The 12,660-nt window shown below is 39.6% G+C and overlaps 1 protein-coding gene across 2 annotated transcripts in view; it reads left to right on the top strand.

The window, feature by feature from the left end:
- The window catches only part of RELN (reelin), a 518,443-nt gene that overhangs the window by 474,144 nt on the left and 31,639 nt on the right, over nt 1-12,660 (top strand). For both annotated transcript variants that reach the window (XM_032643899.1, XM_032643900.1), the window contains exons 47-50: nt 3,690-3,830; nt 5,123-5,300; nt 7,659-7,852; nt 11,533-11,789. In XM_032643899.1, the coding sequence (XP_032499790.1) occupies nt 3,690-3,830; nt 5,123-5,300; nt 7,659-7,852; nt 11,533-11,789 (770 nt within the window). The remainder of the gene's footprint in view (nt 1-3,689; nt 3,831-5,122; nt 5,301-7,658; nt 7,853-11,532; nt 11,790-12,660) is intronic.

The following is a 12,660-nucleotide window of genomic DNA, read 5'->3' as shown; positions in this document are numbered from 1 at the left end:
TCCAACAGAGGAAACTATGCATAAATAGGCACTTTTATTAAAACGTGATAAGAGCTTTAATAAAAGGTGATGGATTTGTCAGAATGGCCATCATCAAAAAATCTACAAATAATAAATGCTGGAGAGGATGTGGAGAAAAGGGAACCCTCCTACATTGTCAGTCGGAATATAAATTGGTGCAGCCCTATGGAGAACAGTATGGAGTTTCCTTAAAGAACTAGAAACAGAGCTACCATGTGATCTAGCAATCCCACTCCTGGGCATATATCTGGAAAAGACAAAAACTCTAATTCAAAAAGATATGTGCACCCTAATGTTCATAGCAGCACTGTTAAAATAGCCAAGGCATGGAAGCAACCTAAATGCTCATCGACACATGAATAGATGAAGAAGATGTGAGATATATATATATATATATATATATATATATATATATATATACACACACAATGGGATATTACTCAGTCATAAAGAAGAATGAAATAATGCCATTTGCAGCAACATGGATGGACCAGAAGATTATCATACTAAGTGAAATATGTCAGAAAGAGAAAGACAAATATCATATGGTATCACTTATATGTGGAATCTTAAAAAATGATACAAATGAACTTATTTACAAAACAGAAGTAAACTCACAGACATAGAAAACAAATTTATGGTTATCAAAGGGAAAGGGAGGGGGGAGAGATTAATTAGGAATTTGGGAGTAACAGATACACAGTACTATATATAAAATAGATTTTAAAAATTACCTACTGGGACTTCTCTGGTGGCTCAGTGGTTGAGAGTCCACCTCCTGATGCAGGGGACACGGGTTCATGCCCCGGTCCAGGAAGATCCCACATGCCGTGCAGCGGCTGGGCCTGTGAGCCATGGCCACTGGGCCTGCGCGTCTGGAGCCTGTGCTCCGCGACGGGAGAGGCCACAACAGTGAGAGGCCCGCGTACCGCAAAAAAAAAAAAAAAGTACCTACTGTATAGTACAGGAAACTGTAGTCAATATCTTATAATAAACTATAATGGGAAAGAACATGAAAAAGAACATATAAGATGTTACAGAAAAGCCCAAACGAATTTTTTTGCCAACCCTATATATATATATATAAAACTGAATATATGTATTTAAACTGAATCACTTTGCTGTACACGTGAAACATTGTATATCAACTATACTTCAATTAAAAATTTTTTAAACGTAATGGAGCATATATAAAATATTAGGGGAACAAGGAAATCTTATTACTTGCCCACTATCTATGCACACTGAAGATATAAAACAATATTCCTTGAAGGAATACAGAGATATTTCCTGCCCTTCAGAAACATATAATCTATAGGCCAGAATAAGTATGTAAGTGTTGACTTGTTATTAAAATCCAACTAATGATGTCCTGTGGGAAATACGATATTCCACTATGTTATTTATAAGATGTTGCTGCATGTACCAGGCATAGCTATTAATAAACTTAGTCATTAAAAATTAACTGGTGAGCAGAGCACTGAGTTACACAACCACAGCGGGGGCATCTTCATATTACTTACTCTGAGAATACCAGCTCACTGCACCTTAGAGCACCTACTAAGGGCTAGGTGCTGTACACTGAGTATATAATGTTAAACCAAAAGAGATTAACCCTCCTCCCTTACAACTTTTCTGAGGAAGAGACAGACATTTAAGAAATACATATGCAGGGCTTCCGGGTGGCGCAGTGGTTGAGAGTACGCCTGCCTTTGCAGGGGACACGGGTTCATGCCCCGGTCCCGGAGGATCCCACATGCCGCGGAGCGGCTGGGCCCGTGAGCCATGGCCGCTGAGCCTGCGCGTCTGGAGCCTGTGCTCCGCAACGGGAGAGGCCACAACAGTGAGAGGCCCGCATACCGCAAAAAAAAAAAAAAAAAGAAATACATATGCAAATAAATATATGACTAAAGTTGTGATAAATACTATGAAAGGAAAAGAACCATTTGCTATGGAAGAAATGTAGTTTTTAAAGGGATCTGAAAGAATATTTCTCTATGAAGACCTGACATTCCCTCTGAGACCTGAAGGACACACAGAGGTTAACCGGGCAGAAAGGAATAACATGTCAGCAGAAGGCAGGAAAGAGTTGGAGGAGCTTCAGGAGCTGAGAGGAGGAGCCGGGCTCCAGAAGGGAGGCTGAGGGACCAGAGAAGAGGGCTCAGCTCCGGCAGAGCCTTGTGGGCCAAGGAGGAGCTTGGGATTGAAGTTAAATGCAATAGCAAGTGACAGGAGGGTATTAGGTAGACGTTTCTCTGCTGAGACGAACAGATGGGAGCTGGCGAGCAAGACAGGTTATGGAGAAATGAGTGCATAGCTGCTCAGCAAACAGATATCAAACTGAACGATTTATTTTCAGAGTGAAGATTTGAGTTCTATTGTTTCTTTCCTATTTTCTAAACTTAATATAAATGTGTTCAGTTGGAAAATTTTAAATCCTTGCTGTTATTTGGTCTTTGGTCCTGCCTAAAACAGGTATCTTTCAGTCAAGTGGTTAGCATATCTCTTAATTAGAAAAGTATATAAATCCATAAAACAGGAGTTGCTTTGGCTAATTATTTCCTCCAAGGTCTTTGAATGTTCAAGCTCACTTGAGCCTCAGGCATTGTTTGGATTTTACTGCCATCTAGTGTCCCTAAACACATGTTTATTTGTCCTTATGAACAAGACTCTCCCCCAAGCTGTGCAAATGAGCAAATATATATTCTCCAGAATGGGAGAATCTCTGTTTGGGTTTTATTTACATTGCATTTAAATCAATATAAAATAAGTCTGGGAGTAACAGAGCTTACTATCCTTACTATCCTTACTAACAGAGTCTTACTATCCTCTCTCTTCTCTGTCCAATTATCTTATCTAGGGTTTCACTGATCCTTCTGATATACACCCCCAGTCTTCCTAAGGCTCTCATTGTGAGAATTCCTCATAAATGCTGACCAGTGTGCCTCCTGTACAAAAGTGTCTGGTCTTAGGGAGCGCTTAGGAGTTGAAATCCTCTCCCCGACTCAAATGCAGAGGGGTTATGGCTGCTCAAGGACAAACATCTTTTCCTAAAATGCAAATACAACTTGGCAGCAGCCCTCTTGTCCCTCCACAATGATTTCCACACAAAATTCAGGGCTCACTGGTCCCATGAGGCTACTGATTTTAGCATTAGTTTTAGTATCTGTTTTAGTCTGTTTTTACAAGGCTCAGAAAGCTCATTGGCCTAAAATATTGGGTTGGCCAAAACTTTCCTTCAGCTTTTAAGTAAAAACAAAAGACACATTTTTTAAATTTTCACCAAGAACTTTATTGAACAACATATTCACCGTTTTGTTCCACTACCTTCTTCTGCCACGCTGATACGACAGCTGTCCCAGTACATCTAACAAAATTGTTTCAAATGAAGTTAAAGACAGCTAAGCGGTACTAGAGCCATCTTATGGAAAGAAACGAATGAACTTTTCGGCCAACACAGTATATTCTCAAGCTATTGCAGTTCAGTTTGGTTTGGTTTTCTTAATCAAAGTTTGGCAAAGAATTAGCCGTAATGAATACGTTTTTCGGAACACAGGTGAGAATGTTCGTGCATTTGTGTAACACTCCTCCATGCACTTGTTCAAACATACCAGAACACGTTCTCTTGTCCACCACATCCTTCATTATAATTCTCTTTTTCTTCAAAGGTCCCAAGCCACTCGTTTCCGTTGGCATCAACCAGCTCCTTTTGACAAGCAGCAGACGTGGGCAATAGATAATGTCTATATCGGGGATGGCTGCACAGATATGTGCAGTGGCCATGGAAGGTGCATCCAAGGAAACTGTGTGTAAGTAGGTTTTTTTCTTCCTTTTACAGAAAGTTCCTGACTCACGTTCTGGCCAGGAAATTTTTCTGAAACTGGTTTTTTAATCACTTCCAAGCTGCTTTAGGTTATATTGATACATATTTCCTGAAATCTGACCTTGAGCTAACTATGGAGTTTATGGCTATCTTTGTTCTTGCTTAGAGAGTAGGAACTGAACAATATCTTGTAGGGAGAAGACTGAGTTATAATTGACTTGTTTTATTTTCTTCTGTTTCTGTGATACACCTGAGCCTTGAAAAAGACATTAGAAGAAGTTCAGGAGTTTAATATGTTCTGACTGAAAATAATACATCCTAAGTATTTTTCTCACTTAGGTCTGAATGTATGTAGTGATATGCCTTACTTGTGGTTTGAATGGTATTCCTGTGGTATTTGCATAAGGAAGTATATAAATGCCTGATCAATTTGCCAGGTGTATTTGATGGAGAGACCTACAGTTTTACTCAGAGAGCCTTAGTATCTTTGGAAGGATCTAAATAGAGAGAGAGAGAGAGAGAGAGTGTGTGTGTGTGTGTGTGTGTGTGTGTGTGTGTGTGTGTGTGTGAGTGTGTGTGTGTGTGTGTGTGTTGTGTACTACAGGGCTCTGTGCTTTATTTTCAAAGACTCTGCTGTTCGATGGGATACTATGAATGAAAATGCTGATAGAGAATTTAGTTCCTTCTCCACTAATCCCTGTACACCTGGGGAGTCTTTCCTTTGATTAATGATTCTAGCCCATATCCAGCATGACCTCTGAGATCCCGGAGCCTCCCAGTCCTATATTCATATTTCCTCCAACATTGAACAGGGAATTCACTTCTGTGGTCAAAGATGGCAGATACTATCCAAAGTACCCTCTGCTATTTGGAACGTGGCCTCTTGGATTCCTGATTGGCTCAAAGCCTCTATTAAAAAGACCAGTTTCATAAATTATTAGGACCAACCAGTTTACTTTGGTAGCTACAATTCCTTATCAGCCATCCAGAGCTGTGTCATGCAAGGACAGGGCTTTAGTAAATTCTTTCAAATTGCTTCTCTCTCCACCTGTAAGCCCAAGGCACTACTTTAGGAAAGCCTAGAGGCAGTTAATTCACAGCTTATTTCTAACCTAAAGCACTGTTAAGGAGAGCAGGTGAATTCCAGCAAGCTCTGTGAAGATAACTAACCTTTCATCATCTTGGACTAGGAAAAGGAGTTGGCTTCACTAATTTGAGAGAACACTTGCAGGGGCTTTGTTTGATGTTGACTTTTCTTTTCTCTTTCTCCACTCCCAGCTGTGACGAGCAGTGGGGTGGCCTGTACTGTGATGAGCCCCAGACCTCCCTTCCAACCCAACTCAAAGACAACTTCAATCGGGCCCCATCCAACCAGAACTGGCTGACTGTGAATGGAGGGAAATTAAGTACTGTGTGTGGAGCTGTGGCTTCGGGAATGGCTCTCCATTTCAGTGGGGTTAGTGTTTGGCTACTGTTTATTCATTTCTGCATCCTCTGAGTTCCCCCCCAAAAAGTCGAGTCTCTTTTGAAGTTTAATTGGCAAATCAAGATGCGGAGTTAGACACTCTAAATGCACAACGCTGATGTGAACTCACAACTTTCTACAAATCAGAAAATGCTAATTATTTTCAACACTTTCCTATCACAAATCAGCTGCGACAATTTAATTATTCAGGGTAGGGTCAGCACAGGCATATTTAAGTACACATTTTAAAAGGACTTAAACGAATTTCCACCCTGGGATAGAGAGCTTGCACGATGTGTGAAGGTCTTCCACCTGAATGATGCTCTAATTGAAAATTCCTGAGCTTGCAACAGATTTGGGATTTAGGGAGCCAAAAATCTGGAAAATGAGCTTCAGTTTCCTGAATTTATTAACAATAATTAATCCCTTATGTAAATTATCCAAGAAAGAGTAATTGTTAGTAATTACTAAACATGTGTATTTATAGCAGATTATTTTGTGAATGATAGCAGCAATGTTAGCAAATTGCTTTGAGAAACTTTATAGCCGTTATGCATTGCTGCCAAAGATGACTTGTTTAAAAGTAGGATTTCTCCAATACTATAATTAAATACCCTTTACAGGCCATTTAATTTTTAAAAATTACAAATTCACTATCAGTTCTTTACTGCCCTACCACGTCCTACCTTAGAGTTTACATTTGTGCCAATGAAATATACTAGTATTTTAGCCCAAGAGTAGCAAGAGGACATATATTATGTTGGATTTTTATAATCATCAACAGTGATTAAGAATTCAATGTTTCATAAAGAATGCTCAACATCATTAATCATTAGAGAAATGCAAATCAAAACTACAATGAGATATCATCTCACACCGGTCAGAATGGCCATCATCAAAACATCTAGAAACAATAAATGCTGGAGAGGGTGTGGAGAAAAGGGAACCCTCCTGCACTGTTGGTGGGAATGTAAATTGATACAGCCACTATGGAGAAGAGTATGGAGGTTCCTTAAAAAACTAAAAATAGAACTACCATACGACCCAGCAATCCCACTACTGGGCATATACCCTGAGAACACCATAATTCAAAAAGAGTCATGTACCAAAATGTTCATTGCAGCTCTATTTACAATAGCCCGGAGATGGAAACAACCTAAGTGTCCATCGACAGATGAATGGATAAAGAAGATGTGGCACATATATACAATGGAATATTACTCAGCCATAAAAAGAAACGAAATTGAATTATTTGTAGTGAGGTGGATGGACCTAGAGAGTCTGTCATACAGAGTGAAGTAAGTCAGAAAGAGAAAAACAAATACCGTATGCTAACACATATATATGGAATCTAAGAAAAAAAAAAGGTCATGAAGAACATAGGGGCAAGAGGGGAATAAAGACACAGACCTACTAGAGAATGGACTTGAGGATACGGGGAGGGGGAAGGGTAAGCTGGGACGAAGTGAGAGAGTGGCAGGGACATATATACACTACCAAATGTAAAATAGATAGCTAGTGGGAAGCAGCCACATAGCACAGGGAGATCAGCTCGGTGCTTAGTGACAGCCTAGAGGGGTGGGATAGAGAGGGAGGGAGGGAGGGAGATGCAACAGGGAAGAGATATGGGAACATATGTATATGTATAACTGATTCACTTTGTTATAAAGCAGAAACTAACACACCATTGTAAAGCATTTATACTCCAATAAAGATGTTAAAAAAAAAAAGAATGCAGTGTTCACAGTACTCCTCCTAGCTTAGATGGAACTGTAAGAGGCCTAGTTTTCTTCATAGGTTCAACTAAGAAATGACTATGTTAATGAATTAATATAGAAAACATTAAAATCAACTATAAAAGTTTAAAAAGCTTACAACTAATATTGCTAATTATAATTAAGTTGTATTACATTTTTGGACATCATTTTTAAGTTGCATATTAAAATAGTCATCTCAGTATACTATTTTGTTAATAGCTGATACCTTTTTAAAAGTCTAAAAGATACCTATAAATAGCTAGAAATAATTTAATAAAAATATAGAATAGTTATTTTAATTTCAGCTCTCGTATTGCTTAGACGAAAATAGAAGAGAATCTCTTTAGAGTACATTGCCCTTTGTAAGTAAATTCTAATACTGAAATTTCAAAGTTCAGCATATATTTGCTTTGTACCTACTGTATGCTAAAGGCCATTCTAGGAGTTAGTATAATAGGAGAGATAAGAAAATCATTATTGCAATACTGTGTGACTTGTATTGCAAAAGAAAGGATGGAAGCCAGAGAATACCTAGAACCTGTAATGACGATTCCTTATCACCGTGTTGTTGCATTCTGCTTCTTTTCCTTAGGGTTGCAGTCGGCTGTTGGTCACAGTGGATCTAAACCTCACTAATTCTGAGTTTATCCAATTTTACTTCATGTATGGATGCCTGATCACACCAAACAACCGTAACCAAGGTGTTCTCTTGGAATATTCTGTCAATGGAGGCATTACCTGGAACCTGCTAATGGAAATCTTCTATGACCAGTACAGTAAACCTGGGTTTGTCTTCTATTTTATCTCTTATAACTAGTTTGTTGAGCGAAGATGCTTAGTAAGGCCTGCCAGCAATCCATCACAGGGACCACAGGGGACCTGGACCACACTCACCAGTAGAGGATGCCTCTGAGACCAACACGAAGACAAGGTTTCTGAGCTAGATAAACAGCTGGTTTGGGGTTTTTATTTCACAAAAAACTAGTTTGTGAATCCGTAAATAAGATAAAATACACAATCACAATGCCAGTAATGAATAGATCCACTGTAAAAACTCATATAAATTAATGAATATATGATAATTAATTTCAACAGCATTTTGGGAAAGTGGAAACAGAAAAGTAATTTATTTGTTTGTTTATATAGTGTTCACTCCATTTTAGAGAATTGGGGGCTAGAAAATAAACACAAAATGTAAATATCCTTAAGAAGCCTAGAGTCTATTTTTAAATTCCTTATTGAAAAACCCTGAAGAAACACAATGTATGGGTCATTTTTAAGAATATACTCTTGAAGGGCAAAAAACAGTTGTGGCTGATTAGAAAAGTCCAAAGGTTGTTAAAAAGGAAAAGAGCGGGCTTCCCTGGTGGCGCAGTGGTTGGGAGTCCGCCTGCCGATGCAGAGGACGTGGGTTCGTGCCCCGGTCTGGGAGGATCCCACATGCCACGGAGCGGCTGGGCCCGTGAGCCATGGCCGCTGGGCCTGCGCGTCGGGAGCCTGTGCTCCGCAACGGGAGAGGCCACGGCAGTGAGAGGCCCGCGTAACACAAAAAAAAAAAAAAAAAAAAAAAAAAAAAAAGGAAAAGAGCATATTTATTAAAGTAGGAGGAGAATAGGGAAGAAGAAAGTGATATAGGAGAGAAAGGGAGAAGGAGAGAAGGTTGGAGGAGAGCAGAGCAGAGGGGAGGGGAGGAGAAAGGAGGGGAGGGGAGGAGTGATTGCAGCCCAGTCAAGAAACAGAATAAATAAAAGGAGAAACATAGATAATCTCAGTGCATGACAAACCAGGTACAAGCTAAAAATTATGTAAAATAAAAACAATCAAGAATCTTGTAAATGATAATTTAAATTCAACCTATCGGTCAAGAATATGTTCAGCTGTGAATTACAGAAAACGTAAAATAACTTAAAAGGTGTTTTTTCCTCTCTTATGTAAGTTAGATCCAGAAGGAAGTAACCCAGAGCTGCTACAGCGGCTCGACCAGGACCAGAGACCCAGGTTCCTTCTAACTGGTACTTCTGCCACACTCAACGCTTTGGTCTGAGAGGACCCACATTCCAGCCTGCAGGCAGGAGGATGGGGCAAGAGCAGTGTACTGTCTCTCTTTAAGGACTCTTCCTAACAGTTGTCCACACTTCCTTTCACATTCTAATAGCCAGAACTTAGTCACAGAGACACACCCGGATGCAAGGCAGTCTGGATGTGGTGTCTTTATTCTGGGTGATTATTCGCCTCGCTAAAAAGATAGGCTCCTAATATGAAGGGAGAATGGGGAATATGGCAATTAAGGAAATGCCAGCAGTCTCTGCCATAAGCAGAAGTTTTCAATACTGCACTTGCATTAAAGTTGGACACCAATAAAGGATTCCAGATAGAAACTAAGTGGTACACAGTGTAATAGTGCAAAAAAATGTGCTCACCTATTAGTAGGAGATAGTAGGCAAGGCAAGTAAACTGTTTATGGAGAAAGTTATAATGACTCTCACATATGAGTTCCTGAACACTTTAACAGCATAATATACAGGGAGAAGGAAGTTATGTTTCTGTAGGGTAAAAGCATAACTGTCTAATCCACTTTAGTTCTCTGAAGGAGAAACAAATTCACCAAGGCAGGAACAGTGGTCATAATTTATTTACACTTTTCAGCAGCCTTGGATAAATTTCCACTCCAAAGGATTTTAAAATGTGGTCAAGGATTTATCAGGATAGAGAAATGAAGATAAAAGATTGATGCTCTGGATAAAGAAGTGTGATTGTGTGTCCCTCCAGGAACGGATAGATTTCTGATGTTATTTAATACTTTTTAAAATGTTAATTAAACATGCCAATTCAAAGGAGAAAAACTATAGAAAGATCTTACAAGGTGAGCATACAAAAAAAGAGGGAAAGGAGGGGCACAGGTGAGCTTCAAAACTGAGATGCATGAGGAAATTAACTTTGGAAAAGATTATTTACCTAAAGACTCATGGTCTCCAAACTGCCAGTTACTACACAGCTGAGGGTCTGGGATTCACAGTCTACACTTCCCTTCCCTAAGACCAAGATCCACTGAGTTATCATGGCCCAAAGGGTGCACAAAATGATGGACATAATCAAAAAAAGTATTTAAGGGACTTCGCTGGTGGTCCAGTGGCTAAGACTCTGCACTCCCAATGCAGGGGGCCCAGGTTTGATCCCTGGTCAGGGAACTAGATCCCACATGCCACAACTAAGAGTCCACATGCCACAACTAAAGATCCTGCATGCCGTGACTATGACCCAGAGCAGCCAAATGAATAAAATAAATAAATAAATATTTTTTTAAAAGTATTTAAAATCCAAGTACTGGAAATCCAACTAATAACATCCTAGCCTTGAATGGATTTTGATTGCCCCTCATCTGGAATACTTCCTACTCTTCTGGTCATTATACTTCAAGGAAGACATCAAAGAGAGAAGAAGAAGGGAACATAAAATCAACAAGGAGATAGTATGTAGGCAAAACTAAAATAACAAAACCTCTTCCATGTGAAAGACAAAAACCCAGGGGTCATATTGAAGCCCTCTACTTAAGGGGACTTCCCAGGATGAACTGCAGTGCTAACACGCAGAGGCAGCCCTGGAATGTAAAGGGAGGTAGATTAGCATGGATAAAAAGATGAGACTTTATGAGAGAGTAAACCTCAGGAAATTATTTTCCCCAACAGACTTTATGAGTTGTGAATATCTTTTCGAAGGAGTTTGATATCTTCCTGAGGTTTAAATGCATCATTGTGATTAAGGGGTATTTCCCTTATTTGTAGCTGGTTAAGATTCATGTTGGAGGGTGGAGCCATGTGTTTCCATGTCTGTCTTTGGTGATTGAGTCAGGGGCAGCCTGCTGGGCTTGTTAGCCCATGGTTCTCACTCAGCATTTCTAAGTATAATGTTTTCAATAAAGCATAAAGTCAATGTCAAACCAGGCAACTGATGAAGTAATTACATATATCCTGGTACTCTCAGGCTGAGAACCCAAATGTCCTGCCACAATCTAGTGTCCAAATTCCAAGCAAATTTCTGGCACACATGGGAGTGGAATAAAATCAAGGTGGCAGGGGAAGGAAACAGATGAAACCAACCCCTGAGTGGCAGGAAAAAAGTCAGTATTGGCCTACCAAAGTGCATATACCCTATGCCTACCGATCTGGAGGGTCTCTAGGCCAGCATAAAACTGTAGGGTCCCTCTCAGTCCTGCCCAGGGACAGTTAGAGCAAGGGGGTAGTTCCAGAATGCTTGAATTTGTTCACATTCTGTTTCCCCAATTTAGTGATTTGTGAGACTTCGTAAAATTAAGACAATTTATCGTGGTTTTTAAAAACGATTTTAGCTAACGTCCTCTCCTCATCCTCCATGTGACATGTAATATCTTATCTCTGCTTGCACATCCCTTCCTCGCATGAGATATTTGACAAGACTTTCCCCCCCACCCCAACCATCATTTTCTTCAGATTCGTGAATATCCTTCTCCCCTCTGACGCTAAAGAGATTGCTACTCGTTTTCGCTGGTGGCAGCCGAGACACGATGGCCTGGACCAGAACGACTGGGCCATTGACAACGTCCTCATCTCAGGATCTGCCGACCAGAGGACCGTCATGCTGGACACATTCAGCAGCGCCCCAGTGCCCCAGCATGAGCGTTCACCCTCGGACGCTGGCCCTGTGGGAAGAATTGCTTTCGACATGTTTATGGAGGACAAAACTGCAGGTAAATTTTTCACTGATGCTAAATGAAAATCCATTTGGTCTTTTCCAAAAAGTGGAATGTGGAACCTTTTACAGACTCTCAAGTGGTACAGAAACAGTGAAAAGGGTGTCACCCTTTTGCTTCTCTCAACCTTCCTGGTTTACATTGTAACTAAATCTTTTCTTTCGGTCAAGCCAGCAAGTTTGTTTTAATAGTATTCAATAATTTTATTAATAGGGTAATTTTCTTTTTAAAAATTTTCATTTCTACGTTTCTTGTTTTTTATTTTGGTTAGAAAGCCAACATTTTTTGGACATTTGCTTTATTCTCCAAGGACAAGTGTTTTGTTTTGCTGCACGTCAGATGCGTTTGTGATGGTATTTCATGTTTTCAGAAGTGTCCAAGGTCATGCTTGTTAGTCTTCATTCCTGATAGGAGTATCACAGTGTCCCAGTGAACTGTCAAGGATCTCTCCATGCTGTTCTTATTTTTAACGACTTCTTTTCATTTCGTGACACTATTCTGGTCACCTTTTTTTAAGTGGTGTCGTATATTAAGGATATGGCTTTGTCACACCACATACTTGGTTATACTACATAAAACGTGGTATTTTCAGGTGAAGTAGTGATGTTTAATTACACATATCGTATCAACACTGCAAGTGCTATCAAACAGATATACTGTACCACTATAGATTCATCAGACAGTGGGACTGTGCCATATCCAACTCTGCACTAGCCTCTTGCATAGAAAGGACAATCTGATTGTATTTTACAATAATAAGACTGATAAGAACCTTCTGGAGGAATGAAATCTATGCTGAAGACAGTTGAAATGTGAGGAATTTTAATAACTTAAAATATTTAATTATTAATTATTAGTGTTTTATTTT

Source organism: Phocoena sinus, chromosome 9 (genome assembly GCF_008692025.1).
Source record: "Phocoena sinus isolate mPhoSin1 chromosome 9, mPhoSin1.pri, whole genome shotgun sequence".
Lineage (NCBI taxonomy): Eukaryota > Metazoa > Chordata > Mammalia > Artiodactyla > Phocoenidae > Phocoena > Phocoena sinus.
This window is presented reverse-complemented; position numbering and strand designations above follow the sequence as displayed.